This window comes from Phacochoerus africanus, chromosome X (assembly GCF_016906955.1).
Source record: "Phacochoerus africanus isolate WHEZ1 chromosome X, ROS_Pafr_v1, whole genome shotgun sequence".
Taxonomy (NCBI): Eukaryota; Metazoa; Chordata; class Mammalia; order Artiodactyla; family Suidae; genus Phacochoerus; species Phacochoerus africanus.
In genome coordinates, this window is record NC_062560.1 from 45040397 (window position 1) to 45057190 (window position 16794).

Genomic DNA, 16794 nt, shown 5'->3' on the forward strand with positions numbered 1-16794 from the left:
CTTTGACATTCACCTCAGCTGTCTGGGGCCAATATCCTGTGTTTTCACAGCCTGAGTTTCCCCAGGGCTCGCTGTCAGGAGTGGCTGCAGTCTGATGGCTGCTGGATGGCAGGTATTATGTTTCCTTCCTGAGTTCCCTCAGGGTTCACCACCAGCCATGCACACACGTTGCAGGAGTTTGCTGCTGGTGTTATGAAGGCTACCACTAGTCATGAGGAGCAGACATCGCCACGAAGGATTTTAGGGCTTTCTAGATTCCAGGCGATGCAAAAATTGGGCTCATCAAAACTTCTCCTAAAAATATCTATCTGAAGACGTGTTCTGCCAGTTTTTTTTGTTTTTATTTTTTGTTTTTTGTTTTTCCTTTTTAGGGCTGAACCCACGGCACATGGAAGTTCCCAGGCTACGGGCTGAATCTGCCCCACAGCCACAGCAACGCCAGATCCAAGCCGCATCTGCAACCTACAGCACAGCTCACGACAACGCCAGATCCCCGACCCACTGAGTGAGGCCAGGGATGGAACCTGCATCCTCATGGATACTAGTCGGATTTGTTTTCACTGAACCACAAAGGGAACTCCTGTTCTGCCGGTTTTTCCCAGAGCACAGAGCGCCTCACTCTTTGTCTCCAACCTGAGCTCCTTTGGGAGGGGGGGCATTGAGGGCCAGCAGCTGCAGTGGCTCATGATGCCATCCTTGTAGAGGCAGGTTGCAAGTGCCAAACTCCAGTTCACACCTGACACTACTTTAGGGGCTGGGGATAAAGCAGTGGGAAAAAGCAGACAAAAATTCTTGCTCTGGTAAGGCTGGCATTCTAGGGCAGGAGCTGGAAAAGAAACTTGAAATTAAATAGAAACAAAAGATAGGTATAGATCATGATAAGTACCACGATGTGCTGAGGGGAATGACATGAAGATAGTGTTCAGGAGTTCCTTTCGTGGCTCAGTGGTTAATGAACCCGGCTAGCATCCATGAGGACGTGGGTTCGATCCCTGGCCTTGCTCAATGGGTTAAGGATCCGGTGTTGCCATGAGCTGTGATGTAGGTCGCAGCCGTGTCTCAGATCCCACGTTGCTGTGTCTGTGGCGTAGGCCGGCCACTATAGCTCTGATTCAACCCCTAGCCTGAACCTCCACATGCCGTGGGTTTGAGCTCCCCCAAACCAAAAAAAAGAAGGTGCTAGTCCAGGAAGATTCATGTTCCAGGTGAGCAGGAGAAGCCCACCCCAAGGTCACTCATCTGAGGTTTTACAGATGAAGAAACTGGCTTAAGATCACACACTTTAGTAAATGGTAGAGCTGGACTGAACCCAGGTAGCTGGGCTGTAGAATCCAAGCCTTAACCCACTACATCCTTTAGGGGGAAGGACAAGTGATGCTCCCCAACACCCATTAAACCTCTTTGTGTCCCCCAGGTCATGGGAGTTCCCATTATGGCTCAGTGGTTAACAAATCTGACTAGGAACCTCGAGGTTGCGGGTTCGATCCCTGGCCTTGCTCAGTGGGTTAAGGATACGGCATTGCCCTAAGCTGTGGTGTAGGTTGCAGACGTGGCTCGGATCCCGTGTTTCTGTAGCTCTGGCGTAGGCTGGCGTCTACATCTCTGATTAGACCCCTAGCCTGGGAACCTCCATATGCTGTGGGAGAGGCCCTAGAAAAGGCAAAAAGACAAAAGAAAGAAAGAAAGAAAGAAAGAAAGAGGTCATGACTTAAACCACTTTTGTGGGTTTGACAGGCCTCCTTGACTCCTGGGAGTGGGAAGGTCCCGTGTGCCTGGGGAGACTGGGGGCATGTGAAGGCCAGCATCTGACTCTGTTCTAGAAAGAATAAGGGAGAGGGGGGGACTCCACAGTGAGATTCCACTGTTAACTGTTTCACGGCAAGCAGGGGCTACTGGAAGCTCAGCCTGATCAACCATTTCTCCAACCAGGTCACAGCTGGGCTGGCAGGCACAGAACAACCGTTTGGTTAACTGTATAACCATTTGGTTGACTACATAACTCATGGACCGACAGGGAGAGGGGCAATTTGAGGAAATGACAGTGCGGTTTCCTGACACCGTGAGCTACTGAAAATCTAACTGAATTACAGCCCACCTGGGACTGGCTGGAGCTGGTGACCTGATAATGCAGAAGGCAGGCAGGCTCCTGGGGGATTTACAGGCTGGCTGATTGATGACCCGTGTTGTTGCTGCTTGCCTAGGTGGTGGGATACTGTGAATGGCTGACTATTCCTAGGAATCACACCCGGCCCGAGGGAGTGTCTGGATGTCACGCTGTCTGGCGATGTGTAAAGGAAATCTACCCCGAGGGAATTTCAGGCTGACTGATGGACGATCTGTAGCCAACTGATAGGCAAGCCATATCTGGCGACTGACTGTCCACACTGGCCAGATCACACAATGCTTGACATATCATGTGGCCAGTAGGATGCTGAGAATGGCTACCTGGCTGGCTGATATGAGGGGCAGACTGAATGAGTCACAGGCCAGCTGGCCCACTGAAAGATCAGCGTAGCTGCCCGATCCCATGGCTGTCGACGGATAGAATCACGGCTGCCTTGAGAGGGCCCAGGGGTCAGAGGATGTTGACTGACCGACCAATGGGGGGCATGCATCGCCTGAGAGGTGACAGACTGCTGACCACTGACGGGTGGCCTGGAGGCTTTAGCTGCTCTGACTTCGAGGAAATAATTGCCTGATCCGTGGTGTGAATGGGGAGGAACCCGAGAGAATTACAGAGTGACCAACTGACAGTGGAGAGAGTGACTGCACCAAGACAGGGCTACATTAGATGCTGACAATGACAGCCTGTCATGGTATAATCAGAGGCAGCCCGAGGGCCCCGTCGGTGATGAAATGATCCCCCCGCCACCCCCCTGCTTCGGGGTTTGGAGCTGCTCCCAGGGCCAGGGTAGATGAAGAGCCTGGCTGCTGGACCGACTGACGGTGTGACAAAAGGACAGGCTAAGAGAATGACAGGCTGGCGGGCGTGCAGCGTAGCTGCTGTCAGCGCCGTATGTCTGCCTTGAGGGTCTCGCAGCTGGCCCCAGGGCACGAGTGGATGCTGCTATTGACAGACTAACAGCGTGAATGGGGGCAGGGGTCTGATGAGGCGGTGGTCGTGGTGAATGACCCATTGTCTGATTTGAGTCGGGTGACTGCCTGAGCAGCTGTGTGTAGCGGTAGTCCACCTGGGGAGTCATGGCCTGCTTGGGGTTAAAAATGTGGTGACGGACTGACTGACGGCGGTAATTGGGGGTCTGACAAGACGGAGAATCCCCCCGTGCGGCTGGCTGACAACGTGATTGGCTGACAGCGTGACAGACAGACCGGCGTACGGGCAGGGCCTCCGGCAACCTCGACAGCCACAGCAGTCGCCGCCGCCGCCGCCGCCGCCCAGACGCACTCTGGGAAAGCGCCGGCGAGCACCCGCCTTCGGGACCGAGCCGGGTGGCGGGGAGGGGTCCGGTCACGGCTCGCCGGTTGGTCCGCGCTGGCGCTGCTCGCGGCGCGGCGCGGCCAATAGGCTGCGCGTTCTCGGCCACGCCCGCGCGAGCTCTCTTCTCGCGAGGCCGGTTAGGCCCGAATGTCGTTAGCCGTGGGGAAAGATGGCGGAAAATTTAAAAGGTGAAGCAGTGGCGGCAGCGACGCGGGCCCGCTGGCCGGGCCGGGTGGGCTAGAGGGGTGGCGTCGCGGGCTCGGGGCCCCGGCGTCCGAGGCCACGGGGCCGGGAGCCGGAAGCTCGGCGCCGAAAGGCTGGGGCTCGGGGCGCGCGGGCCTGGCGCGCGGGGCTGGGCGGGGCTGAGGGGAGGGGGCGCGTGCCTCGGAACGCGGCGGGCACGGGGCTAAGTGGGGACGCGGGAGGGGGGCGCGCGCCGCAGTTCGCGACAGGACGGCGCGCGCACGCGCGGGGGCTTGTCGGGGAGGCCGCGCCCGCGCGCGGGAAAATTGGCTGCCGGTGACCGTTACCCGCTTGGTGTCCACGCGAGACGCCGGAAGGGGAGGGAAGGGAAGGGGACGGACCTCCTTTTCAGAGTTGGGGGACAGGGGACTCTTCAGGGGGAGGGTATCTCCTCGCAGCGTGATGGGGGAAGGGCTTGCAGCAGAGAGGACTCTTCCAGGAAGAGGTGCAGGGGGCTTCCCTAATGGGAGAGCTGGATCCCCCCGTGCGCAGGGAAAGAGGGGTGACTCTCTCAGTATGTTGGGGAAGGCGGGCTCCTCTGGGTGAGGAGAGCTGCGGGGAGGATGGGTTCCACAGGTGTGAGGGGGACCTCTGAGGGTAGGCGGGTCCACCTGTGGTCAGTGCGGAGCCAGCAGCTGATGTGAGTTGGGACCGCTTGAGCGGGGTTTCAAATGCAAGTTGAGGGTTTGAAAGGGAGAAGCATCAGAGGGAAAAGGAAGCGTGGGCACAGGCCGAATCTCCATTAGGCCTGCTTAAGGGAGCCGGGGGAAATGCACACGTAACAATTTCGTAAAGCTCTTGGCCATTTGTAGTGTGACATCTATAGAGTATTTCATCATGAGTAAGTATTTGATTTTTCTAACGGGAGGTCGGAAATAGTAAACATTTTTAAAAGGTGAAAATGAATGAGGACTGACTACATTTGGAATAAGGGCTTGTGAAATGATTTGATAAAATGGCTTCTAAAGCACAGTCATTAAGAATATGCCTTGAACTGTAAGAAGCCTTTTTAAATTAAAAAAAAAAAATCTGCGTGTCCGGGAAAATTCTGGTAGCCCCCCAAACATTCCGGGGATATTCAAAATAATTGTTGTCACTAATCTATATTGTCCTGTCTGTTCTTGAATTAAGAGCACAGCCCTTTGGGTGAGCTGCACCCTTCACAGAAGCATGGACCAGACAAAGTCGAAAACATACCTTGTGGGTTTAAGGCACCCAGAGTAATCATTCAGGGAAGCTTCCTGTAATGTACTAACATTCCACAATCTCTCATTCATAATTCCGAAATTCAGAAAGCCCTGAAGACAAATTTGGAATCATTCAGTGGCAAAACTAGACTCCAAGGAGGGCCTGATCAGTGCTGCTACCTTATATCTTTATACCCTTTAATATGAAAAATTCAGGCTCTTGCTGTAGAAGTATTAGTGTTTGATCATGGCTTGGTGCCCCTGACCACAACAGGGGTGTGTTAGGGCAAGTGTGGGCTATATGTAGAACTACGCTGGTAAAATCCAAAAAAAGAAATTTGGATTCCAAAAACACGTCTGGCCCCAGGAGTTTCAGATAAGAATTGTGGACCAGTCTTTCCAGTTTAGGCCTTTGTTCGGTGGTGCTCTGGAGGTTTTAATCCCATCCCTACCCACCCCCCTTGGGGCTATGCACCCTACTGAGATGGAGGGGGGTTGTTCTCTTTCTTTTGCAAAGTGGGGAGAAGGATGGTTGGGTCCCAACTCCAGGCAGGTTTGCAGGCAGCTTCAGGAATGGTATGAAGGGAGCTGGGAGCTCTGGGAATAGATGCCTTTAGGACAATCCTTGCAGCAGATCCCACTCTGAAGTCTGCTGCTCCAGGGGTAGATGGGAGTAGCACGTTTTTGTTGTAGAAGGGTCTGAGCATTGGGAAGGCCTGTGGATTAAATTTCACTGACCGTGAGGCAGTCCTTTGGAAGTCTCAGGGAGGATCTGAGATCCTCTTTGACCCCTGGGCTCACCAGAATGCCTGGTAATAGTTCTTTCTGGCCCTCTTTGTTCCAGGATGCAGTGTGTGTTGCAAGTCTTCTTGGAATCAGCTCCAGGACCTGTGCCGCCTGGCCAAGCTCTCCTGCCCTGCCCTTGGCATCTCCAAGAGGAACCTCTATGACTTTGAAGTCGAGTACCTGTGCGATTATAAAAAGATCCGCGTGAGTCTGGGGTGACCATGGCCGGGACAGGGTTGACTCGCCCCTGCCCTGCATCCGTTTCCAAAAGGAATTTTCTCCTCTTATCTTAAAAAAAAAAAAAATAGGATTAGTTGGCCCTCTTATCATCTCTCTTTTACAGGTGGGAAACCTAAGTAGCTTTATGAGAGGGGCAGGAGCCAGAACGAATCCCCAAATAAATCTCTTCTTCCCACCTCCCTAGGAATACAAACCAGTTGCAGAGATTGAGATGCTGAGCGCACGAGTGGAGATGATGATAGCGAATGGTTACTCAGCACTTTGTGTGCTAGGCACTTCCTTTCAGAAACTGATTTAATCTCCCGAGCAACACTGTAAAGTGGGACTGTAAAGTGGGAACCGTTACTGTTGCGAGAGGAGGTAATGGCAGGATATTTAAGAGAACCGCCTGGAGCCTTGCACAGCTTGGGTTCAGATCCTGGCTGTGAAGCCCCAAGATACTCATCCAAATCCTCTGTGCTGCTTTTCCTCATCCATCAAATGGGGATAATTAGTAGGATCGCCCTCACATTGAGTTGTGAGGGTTAAATGAGTTAATAACACACGTAAGGGGCTTAGAACAGTTCCTGCTACCTCATGCCTGCTAGAAAAATGTCAGCTTCTTTTTCTCATTTACAGACGAGGAGACTGAGGCCCAGCCAAGTTCAATAACTGCTTAAGTCCCCACTGCTAGGGAGCGGTAGATCCAGGATTTGTACCCAGGGTGTCTAGTTGTAGAATCCGTGTCGTGACGCTCTATCCTATAGCTACCGCTCGGCAAGAAAAGATCCCTCTGGCTGCTGTGTGGGAGACAGACCGTGAGGGTGAGGGTGGAGTGGGGGGTGCCGGGAGAAGGCTGCTGCTGCCAGTGGTGGCAGTGACCGCGGTTTGAAGTGTAGGATTCTAGAGGTCGGTTTGCAGGCGGGGCTGGCAGGATTCGCTGAGAGCGGATGTGGGGGGAGTTGTGTGAAAAAGGAGTCAAGGGTGATGCCAAGAGCTGGGGCTCAGCAGCTAGAAGGAAGGACTAGGTTTGGGAGATTAACGCTTGGACGTGTGACAGATGGTAAGAGGGAGAGAGGGACTGGAACCCAGTGAGCCTCACACCAGAGCCCCTTTTTTTTTTCTTTTCTTTGTCTTTTTAGGGCGGCACCTACGGCATATGGAAGCTCTTCAGGGTAGGGATCCAATCAGAGCTGTAGCTGCCGGCCTACACTATGGCCACAGCAACGCCAGATCCAAGCTGCGTCTGTGACTTACACCACCACAGCTCTCGGCAACGCTGGATCCTTAACCCACTGAGCAAGGCCAGGGATCGAACCCACATCCCCATGGATCCTGGTGGGATTTGTTACCACTGAGCCACGATGGGAACTCCCCAGAGCTCGTCCTTTTTGTTTTTTGGTGGGTTTTTTGGCTTTTTCGGGCCGCACCCGCGGGATGTGGAAGTTCCCAGGCCACGGGTGGAATCGGAGCAACAGCTGCCGGCCTACACCACAGCCACCGCAACGTGGGATTTGAGCCGTGTCTGCGACCTACACCACAGCTCACAGCAAGGCTGGATCCTTAATCCACTGAGTGAGGCCGGGGATTGAACACGCATCCCTGTGGATCCTGGTCAGATTCGTTACCACTGAGCCACGATGGGAACTCCCCAGAGCCTGTCCTTTTGGTTTTTTTTTTTTGGAGGGTTTTTTTTTTTTGGCTTTTTTGGGCCGCACCCACGGGATGTGGAAGTTCCCAGGCCACGGGTGGAATCGGAGCAACAGCTGCCGGCCTACACCACAGCCACCGCAACACCAGATCCGAGCCGCGTCTTCGACCTACACCACAGTTCTCGGCAACGCTGGATCCTTAATCCACTGATCGAGGCCAGGGAATTGAACCCACACCGTCATGGATTCTAGTCTAGATTCATTACAGCTGAGCCACGACGGGAACTCCCCAGAGCCCATGCTTGTTAACCACTGCACAGAGTCTTTCCAGGAAAGGGGGCGGGCGGTGTGGGTGTCATCCACAGGTGTCGGGATGGAGGTCACATGAAGGCTGGCCCAGGGGGCTGGTCACTGATGGTGTCCATGTCCCCCCCTCCCCCCCTCCCCACAGGAACAGGAGTATTACCTGGTGAAATGGCGTGGGTACCCAGACTCAGAGAGCACCTGGGAGCCTCGGCAGAATCTCAAGTGTGTGCGCATCCTCAAGCAGTTCCACAAGGACTTGGAACGGGAGCTGCTCCGGCGGCACCACCGGTCAAAGCCGCCGCGGCACCTGGACCCAAGCCTGGCCAACTACCTGGTGCAGAAGGCCAAGCAGAGGCGGGCCCTCCGGCGCTGGGAGCAGGAGCTCAACGCCAAGCGCAGCCACCTGGGACGCATCACCGTGGAGAACGAGGTGGACCTGGACGGCCCCCCGCGGGCCTTCGTGTACATCAACGAGTACCGGGTGGGTGAGGGCATCACCCTCAACCAGGTGGCCGTGGGCTGCGAGTGCCAGGACTGTCTGTGGGCACCTGCCGGAGGCTGCTGCCCGGGGGCCTCGCTGCACAAGTTCGCCTACAACGACCAGGGCCAGGTGCGGCTGCGAGCCGGGCTGCCCATCTACGAGTGCAACTCGCGCTGCCGCTGCGGCTACGACTGCCCCAACCGCGTGGTGCAGAAGGGCATCCGCTACGACCTCTGCATCTTCCGCACGGACGACGGCCGCGGCTGGGGTGTCCGCACACTGGAGAAGATCCGCAAGAACAGCTTCGTCATGGAGTACGTGGGCGAGGTAGGGAGTCGGGGCTGGGCGCGTGTTCCCGCCGTCGCCGCCCCACCGCCAAGCGCAGTGCGCCGGGCTCGCCCGCCCCTCTGTGTGCCTGCGGCTTCCCCGCACTCCCGGTGCGGTGGGCGAGGTGTTGGGGGCGGTGAACCCCAGTGTGAGAGGCCCCACCCCAGCCGGGGTGAGTGGTCTAAGCAGGCGGGTAAAGCCCCCCTGAAATACCTCGGGGCTGGGCGGCCCTCTCTCCCCAGGGGAGCCAGCAAAGGGCAAAAGCGGGAACCGAAATCCAGGCAGCGTTCCTTTCAGCGGGCCCTGTGGGCTGCGAGGGGTTGTGTCACCTGACGGGGCACTTCCTCTTCTCATTTCCCCCGAGGGCCCAGCCGTCAGCCCAGCGGTGCCTGCCCCGGGAGGAGCACCTTTTGCTAGTCCGCCCAAGCGGGGCGCCGACGACGGCCTGCCGGAGGCGGGCTGGAGTGCCTGGGGGAGGCCGGCTTCCTCCTCTGGACACGCGGGACGCTGGGGGAGAGCCGGCCGTGGGAGGCAGGCCCCCCACCCTACCAGGCAACCCCAACGCTTAGCGGCGCTTAGCGGCGCGGCGCGTTGGAAATCCGTTCGCGCCTCTCCCAGCCCAGCGTGGGCCTGTAGGTGGTGTCCTTCCTCCTGACGGCGCAGACACCCGGGTTCCTTCCCGCTTGTGCCTTTGCTGTGCTTCAGGGCCTTGGAGCCGCCTCTGAGCCTCAGCACTGCGAGGCAGGTGGGCTGAGGCGGGGCAGACCCGGGGAGGCCTGGACGCGGTGCGCTTGTCACGTCGGCGCGCACCTGCTGGTGGGAACCGACTCACGGGCCGTAGCTCGGGGCAGAGGCCCGCGAAGTGTGACTTAGCCTTATGCTCAAGTGGAAAATCCAGAGGTGTGTGGGTGAATAACTAGCAAGTGCCCGCCACAGCAGGTGTCACGTTCTACGCTGAGACACGGTGGGCACTTGAAGTGGGGCAGTTCTTTGTGCCGTGGGACCATCTCATGCATCGGGGAACACAAAACACCCCTGGACCGTGACCATTTAAATCCCTGAGTGTGCCCTGTTGCGATGACACCCCCCAAGCACCCCCCCATTTCCATAGGTCTCTTGGGGGTGTGATTTGGCGGGGGAGTGACAGAATTGGCCTAAGGGACACACACCTGAAGCTGTCTCCACAGTAGTGATGACACTGATGGAGAGGAGCGGCTCCTGCTCTGGGGAACTATACCGTAGAGAGGGTCAGAGCCCAGGGGCCGGGGCGGGCAGAGACCGGCTAGGGGCGGAGCGTCCGCACTGCAGAGGACCCTGATGGTCTGGACAAGGTCATGTCCATGCCCCAGAGAATCCGGTGGTCGGATGGAGGAGATAGCAGAGGACCTGACAGTCTAGAGGAGGGAGGAGGTGGCCACAGCCCAGAGGGTTCCCGGCAGTCTAGAGAAGGGAAGGCCTGACAGTCTGTAGGAGGAAGAGGTGTCCGTGTCCCAGAGCCACCCAAGGAAGAGAGCGAGCGCTCCAGAGGACCCTGGCAGTCTGACTTAGGAAGTGTCCACACCCACACTGCCCTGACAGTCGGGAAACTCAAGTGTCCTCACCCCCGAGGGATAGTGACAGTCTGAAGGAGCTCGGGTCTACACCCGAGAGGCTCTGACAGCCTGGAGGAAGTGTCCACACCCTCAGCGCCCTGACACTCTGGAGGAGATGCCGAGCCCTCAGAGGGAGAGTGACAGTGTGGAGATGTCACACCCCGGAGGGATGTCCCCAGTGTGGGGGAGGAGGTGGCCACACCCACAGGGGCCCACAGTAGCAGAAGAGGTCCAGAGCAGTGGGTCCCTAGCTTCACTCTACTGCCGGTCTCAGGGGGGCACTGAGCACAGGAGAGGCCTGGCAGGCGAGGGGGAGGAAGCGTCTACAGCCCATTGGCACCCCAAGGTCCCCACCACTCTTCCTTAGTGCCCTTGCTCCTCCACGCTATAAACACAGGGCTTGCTGGGGACCCCCTCCCTCCCTGTCCTTACTCTTCCCACTCTGCACACATTCTCTTCAAGCTGTTTCTTGATCTCCCTCCTGCCACTTTCAGTGACTTCCAGCTCCCACCCCCCGGCATCTGCAGACCTATGGGGCCTCCTAATAGCACCACAGGCCCCCAAACTGCCGGAGCCAAATGCATCTTCCTGGGTCCCCCTCCAATGAGGCAGCGTGGCAGAGGGGTGGGGGAGGTGGTGGACCCTGGAGTCTGGGTGCCTGAGGCTGAATCCCATCTCCACCCCTCCTCAGCAGCCAGCCTCATTGTGTCTCAGTTTCCTAATCTGTAAGATGGGAAGATAAGAGCACCCACGCACCCACCTCATACACTTGTTATAAGAACTAAATGAGTTCCGAGGTGTGAAGCATTTGGGGGAAGCCCTTGAATGGAGTTCAGTACACACCAAGTCCCACATAAGTGTTAGGGCCCAAAATTCAGAAAAATCCAAAAAGGTCAGAAAGCCAAATGTTTCCTGTGCCGCCTTTGGCTACAAACCCCAACTGGACCTGGTAGAGGCCCACGTGTCGTCTGTTTACCCCACCTGACGTGCACGTTCATAGATTTCATGGCAGAAATATGAATTGATTTGATTCCGTGGGGCTGTCCTGCCGGGCGTGATGTAATCGAGGGCAGGCACCCTCCCTGTTGACCCTGCTGTCCTCCCGCGCCCCTGCGCGACAGCCCCGCCACGCGAGCTGCCCCTCCGCCTTCTGCCAGGATGGCCCGACCCCCGCCCAGCAGAGACCATATCGTGTTTTATCCATTCGGCAACACGCACTTCATATTTTAACAACTCTGAAATGAAGGTGGATCTCACTTAATTTGTTTAATTAAATGATGGCGTATCATCATTTAATTAGTAGCAGCTCTTCCTTTCCTGGGAAAGGGCACACGCACTAAGTGAGCCTGTTGGGATTTCAACCAGCTATGGTACCTCCCCGAACACAAAACCACACAGACACGCTTTTCACACCCCTGATCTTGTTGGGTTCTTCCAACCGCCCCTGTCGGGGGGGGGGGGGGCATTACGGCCATGGTCATCCCCATTCTACAGATGTGAAAACTGAGGCCCGGAGAGGGAGAGTGGGTTTAAAAGAAAAAGGAAAAAAAAGCCTATGTGTCTCAAACTCCTGTGCTGCCCGATCTGGCGAAGTGTTGTCTTTTGGGTTTGGGGGAGGTTTTGGGGGGGGGGGCGCTGAGGAAACAGGCAGAGAATAGGCTCAGGATCCTGTATCCGGGAGGGGGCAGAGCAGCAGGTGGCCTCCGAGGTTCTGGTTCCCTTTTCCGGCTGCCCGCCTCTAGCCCGTCCGTCTTCCCCCGTCCCTCCGGAGGACTGCTAGGGAGCAGGGACCTGGACTGATTTGTTCTCGAGTTTTCAGGGTGGACTCAGCCCTTACAGAGTGGGACTGAAAAGAAGACAAGAGAGAAGGAACCGTTTGTGCCCTGGAGGGTTTGCGGTGTGACTCACTCCTGGGGAGACTCAGGGAGCAGGTAGGGGCAGGACAGGCAGGAAGATGGAGCCTGGGGAGGGGGTGGCCGTATTCCCTCTGGTTGGGGAGGGGCCCGGGGGGCTCCTGAGCCCCCGGGAGAGGCTGCCCTTTGATCCCGGGGCTTCTAGAGGCGGCGGTGGCGGCGGTGGGTGGGGACTGGGAGCCTCAGGAAGGGCTGGACGGAGAAGTGACATCTGCTAGAGCTGACGTCGCAAGGAAGAGCGCCGTGTTCTCTGGGAGGTGGTGGGAAACAGACCTGGCTGTACTTCTCTTCCAGCGCGTCTGTGGCTCCTGTCTTGTCCCTCGGGAGAGAGTCCCCGCATTTCAACCTGGTCGGATCCCTTTTATGATCTGCAGTTCGCCTCAGTGGTGGTCTTTCTTTCCCATTGCCCCTCCAACTCTTAAGCCTCGTAGGCGTCTGCATCCATCTCTGTCACCAGAGTGACCTGTGTCGCATGTAGAGTGACCTGTATCGCATGTGACCGTGAGGGCCAGACGGGACCTGGTCCCTGCGACTCTCCCACTAACCCCTGAGGGCCAGGACCGAGCCTGCTTCCGGTGTCTCCCCGACCCAGCCGTGACCTCTTGAGTACTGGGACCAGGCGCAGGACTGGCCTCCTAAAAATCCCCCGAGTGAAAGGGCACAAGCAAAGATTTGGGGTGTGGGGGAGCCAGGTTCCTCAAGGAATGGAGCTGGAGCCTGGGGCAGTGGGCATTGTGGTCCGAGGGGTAAGCCTTGGGCTTCTAAGGGGGTCGTGGCTCAGCACTCAGCGCAGAGCAGAGGTGGGAGGGGACGACTTAGGAGGCAGGGAAGAGGCTGGAGAAACCCGAGGCTGGTCAAGACCGGAGGCAGGAGGAGCCAGGAGGGAGGTCTCAGGCTTGCCTCTGCTGTGGCAGGGGGCACTGGGTCTCGGGAAGGGAGAAGTGGTGTGGTGGGGAGAGCGTGCCTGAGCCGCCTGGGGACCGCCGATGGACAGACAGGTCTGCGAGCTGGAAAGCAGAATGCAAGTAAAGGGCCCGTGTTGCATGTCTGCTGTGTACTGGGCTGGCACTGCTCTCTTGAGGGCGCCAGGAACCCAGGAGTGGAGTTCCCTGCCCCCCCCCCCCCCCAGAGGGCCGGCCCGGGCCGGGACCTGGGGAAGAAGGAACAGGAGGGCTGGAGAGGAGGGCTGGGCCGTGGCAGCGGTTGGGGTGGGGAATTGGTCACTAGCATGTGGGTGGCAAGGACAGACAGGGACCCATCCGGGGAGGAGGAGACGCCCGCTGCTGCGTCTTAAATACCAATTGCTGGCGCTGGGCGGTGTCCACCAGGCTGAGCTGAGGGTCTCATCTGTGCTCTGCTCTCCGTTCTTTCCTCTTCCATCTGAGTTTTTGGCCTTGGCCTCTTTCCACCCCCCCCCCCTTCTTTGAGATCTCGGGCCCTCTGGGGGCTTGGCCTTCTCTCTAGAGGGACCTGGGTCTTATCAAGGTTCTGTCTGCGTTCCTAACTCTGCCTCTGGCTCTCTCACCCGAGTCTCCCTCTCCCCGGGCGGTCCTCCCCTCCCTCCCCCTGTGCTTCTTGCTGTCTGGGGTCTGCACCGGCCTGCCCTGCGCTGGCTCCGTCCCCTAGCTGGGTCCCGCAGCGCTGGGTCCCTTCCATGAGGTCTCACCTCGTGGGCCAGCCTCCGCCCACCCCCGAGGCACCCCCCCCCCCCCCGCCCCATGCCCTCCAGAGGCCAGTACATCACTGTCTCCCCTGCTACAGGGGTGGGGGCGCCTCCCTGCTCCCTCCTCCTTCCCCCCGCCTCCAGGGGGGCCAGGCTTGGTGGGGGGGTGGTGGTCAGGAGCCCTGCTGGCTTGCCCGAACCTTCTTAGCCAAGCTCCTCTTCCCCCAGATCATTACCTCAGAGGAGGCAGAACGGCGGGGCCAGATCTACGACCGCCAGGGCGCCACCTACCTCTTCGACCTGGACTACGTGGAGGATGTGTACACCGTGGATGCCGCCTATTACGGCAACATCTCCCACTTTGTCAACCACAGTGTGGGTACCCCGCAGGCGGGCGGGGGGTCGGGAGGGGCAGGTGGGGCCCCTCCTCACCCTCCCGTTCTTCTCTTTTGCCCAGTGTGATCCCAACCTCCAGGTGTACAACGTCTTCATAGACAACCTTGATGAGCGGCTGCCCCGCATCGCTTTCTTTGCCACAAGAACCATCCGGGCAGGCGAGGAGCTCACCTTCGATTACAACATGCAAGGTGTGTGTGTGTGGGTGGGGGGGTGGCAGGGGACCGGGGATAGGGCCAGGGACACACAGTGACATGGGGCCTGAGGACCCCTCCCCCAGGAGTTTAAAGATGCTTTTCTTCACCCCGTCTCCTCTCTGGACTCCTGGACCCCCGCCTACCCTTTGGGGGTCCCTTCATTCCCCACTCCTGGACGCCACCCCGAGACACTCATATCAGCTCTCCCAGGCTCCTGGGAGCACAGGGGGTGGGTGGGCGGTGTTTGGCTGAAGCGTCAAGAGCCCTCCCGACTCCAATCTTGTCTGAATTTCCCCAGTCCCCCAACCCTCCCCGCTCCTAACCCTCTTGGGCCTTCCTCATGCCAAGCCTCTGGACACCCTGTGGCCTCCAGCCAGTCCCCTTCTTGGCAGACTAGCCACCTCTGAGACACTCGAGGGGGGAATCTTTGGCGGGGGAGTTCAGGGGCCCCTCTGGGTGCCCAGGTGACCCTCCATTCCTGACCCTCGGAACGACCCTCTTGGTTCCCCCTGACAGCTCCCTGCCTCCCCCAAGGAGCCCCTCCCATCCCTGGCCATCTTCCTAACACCCGAACACCCCTCTCGTGCTCAGCCCTGGCCCTCCCTAAGCCACCGACCCCGTGGATCCCTTCCCGACCCAGATCCTAGACCTGCTCCCACCCCCTAAGATCCCTGGGTCCCGTGGTAAAGAGGGTAGCGGGACCCTTCATCTGGGCCTCCTGGATAACAAATCCCCCCGCCCCGGCTGTGACCCTGCAGTGGACCCGGTGGACATGGAGAGCACCCGCATGGACTCCAACTTTGGCCTGGCCGGGCTCCCTGGCTCCCCCAAGAAGCGCGTCCGTATCGAGTGCAAGTGTGGGACTGAATCCTGCCGCAAATACCTCTTCTAGCCCTTTGACGTCTGAGGCCAGACTGACTTTGGGGGCCTCAAGCTGCCCGCCCCACCCACCCACCGCTGCCCTCCTGTCGAGGAACGACTGCCAGGGCCTCCTCCCTGCCTCCACCTGCCCCATGCTCGGGGCCGCAGGGCCACGGGGAGTCGTCCCCCCCCATCCCAGCCCCATCCGTGGGTTGCACTTACGAACCCCCGCCCGCCTTCGGAAGTGATTTTTCAACATCAGGACTTTTCTGCAGTTGGGATTCATGGCCTAGCGAGGAGGTCCAAGGGCTGAGCCCCAGCCCAGACCTGGAATAGAAAGATGTTTGTTTTTGCACCTGCTTCTGCCTGGAGCTTGAGGGGTCTGTCGCAGGCCCTCTTCCTACTGCCCCAAGGGTGTGGGGAAGCAGCCACCTGGCAGGCTGGCACCAGAGCCCAGGGTTCCTAGCCCGCCCGTCTCCCCTACCACAGAGATGCTGTGCACGTGGAAGAAAGGGGGCTCCAGGGCTGGGGGCTGAGGCTGGTTCCTGCTCACGCTCACACGCTGACTAGTGTTGGCCCAAGAGCCGTTAGGGTCTCTTTTTCAGGGCTGTGCATCTGAGAAGTGACTCCCACTTGCCACTGGAAGGGGAGTGGCTGCCCACGGCCCACTGGCCAGCGAGGGGCAGTCCAGACTCTCGCAGCCCTTAAAGCGGGTTGGGACTGAGCTCTGCCTTTGGGAGTACACGGAAGGTGCCCGGGGCTCTCGGAGCTCGGAGGGTGCGAAGGAGCCCCGACCTGGGGTGTGACAACTGCTGGGAGTACCCAGAGCTGGAACCAAGACCTAGCTAGGCTGTAGATAGCACTTAGGACAAAATGTGCATTGATGGGGTGCTGATGAGGTGCCAGGCACTGGGCAGAGCACCTGGTCCACGTGGATTGTCTCAGGGAAGCCTTGAAAACTATGAAGGTGGATCCCAGGAAAGAGCCCATGTGGCAGAAGGCAAAGCACAGGCCAAGAACAGGGGGTGGGGATGGCTTACCCGAGAAGGTATGGCAAGGCAGGGGAAGCCTCTGCTGCCCCCCCCCCCCGGCCCCAGCCCCTAGCCCTTCGCGCTCACCTTGGGTCCACTGGTCTCAAAAGTTACCTGCCCACAAACACACGAAAGGCGAAGGCTCTGAAGGCTGCCTCGCCCCTCGCTTCCCCTGTGAGGTCTTCTCTAGGAAGCCCTCCCCGACTACCTGTGCGCAGAGTGTCCCTCCGTGAGACTGTGCCCCGCCACCAGATGCCAGATGTGTGTGTCTGTTTGTGTGTCTGCCTGTGTGTCCGTGCTCCCCACCCCCAGACTGACCTTCAGGCATGGACTGAATCTGATTCCCCTCTTGGATGTCCCTTGGCCCTACCCAGCCTGGGATAGGCATCAATAAAACATCATTGACTGAACGACCCAAGGTGTGGGGACTGAAGACCTCGGGGCGGGGGGTGGGGGGGGGGTGGCGCTCAGGAGCGTGTTCCTCAAACCTCAGCCCTTTGA

The 16794-nt window shown here is 58.4% G+C and overlaps 1 protein-coding gene and 1 long non-coding RNA gene across 6 annotated transcripts; one reads left to right on the forward strand and one right to left on the reverse strand.

Moving 5' to 3' along the window:
• The first annotated feature begins 3463 nt into the window (after positions 1-3463).
• Positions 3464-16703, forward strand: SUV39H1 (SUV39H1 histone lysine methyltransferase). 4 transcript variants are annotated; one of them, XR_007132791.1, is made up of 6 exons: positions 3466-3627; positions 5714-5859; positions 7978-8627; positions 14037-14183; positions 14266-14395; positions 15160-15277. XR_007132791.1 is itself a non-coding variant. In XM_047764333.1 (6 exons), exons 1-6 carry the CDS (start codon positions 3609-3611, stop codon positions 15291-15293), a joined length of 1239 nt encoding a protein of 412 aa, XP_047620289.1. In that variant the 5' UTR covers positions 3472-3608; the 3' UTR covers positions 15294-16703. The 4 variants fall into 4 exon arrangements, 3 of the variants coding, with proteins under 3 accessions (XP_047620287.1, XP_047620289.1, XP_047620288.1); XM_047764333.1 differs by having other exon boundaries at positions 3472-3627; positions 7978-8640; positions 15160-16703; XM_047764331.1 differs by having other exon boundaries at positions 3464-3627; positions 14037-14395; positions 15160-15409.
• On the reverse strand, positions 5047-15548 carry LOC125118188 (uncharacterized). 2 transcript variants are annotated; one of them, XR_007132793.1, is made up of 3 exons: positions 15485-15548; positions 7993-12608; positions 5047-5835 (listed from the first exon to the last, which is right to left on the reverse strand). It is a non-coding gene; the product is annotated as an uncharacterized LOC125118188 (long non-coding RNA). The 2 variants fall into 2 exon arrangements; XR_007132792.1 differs by lacking the exon at positions 15485-15548 and having other exon boundaries at positions 7993-12078; positions 12419-13841.
• Positions 16704-16794: the final 91 nt, after the last annotated feature.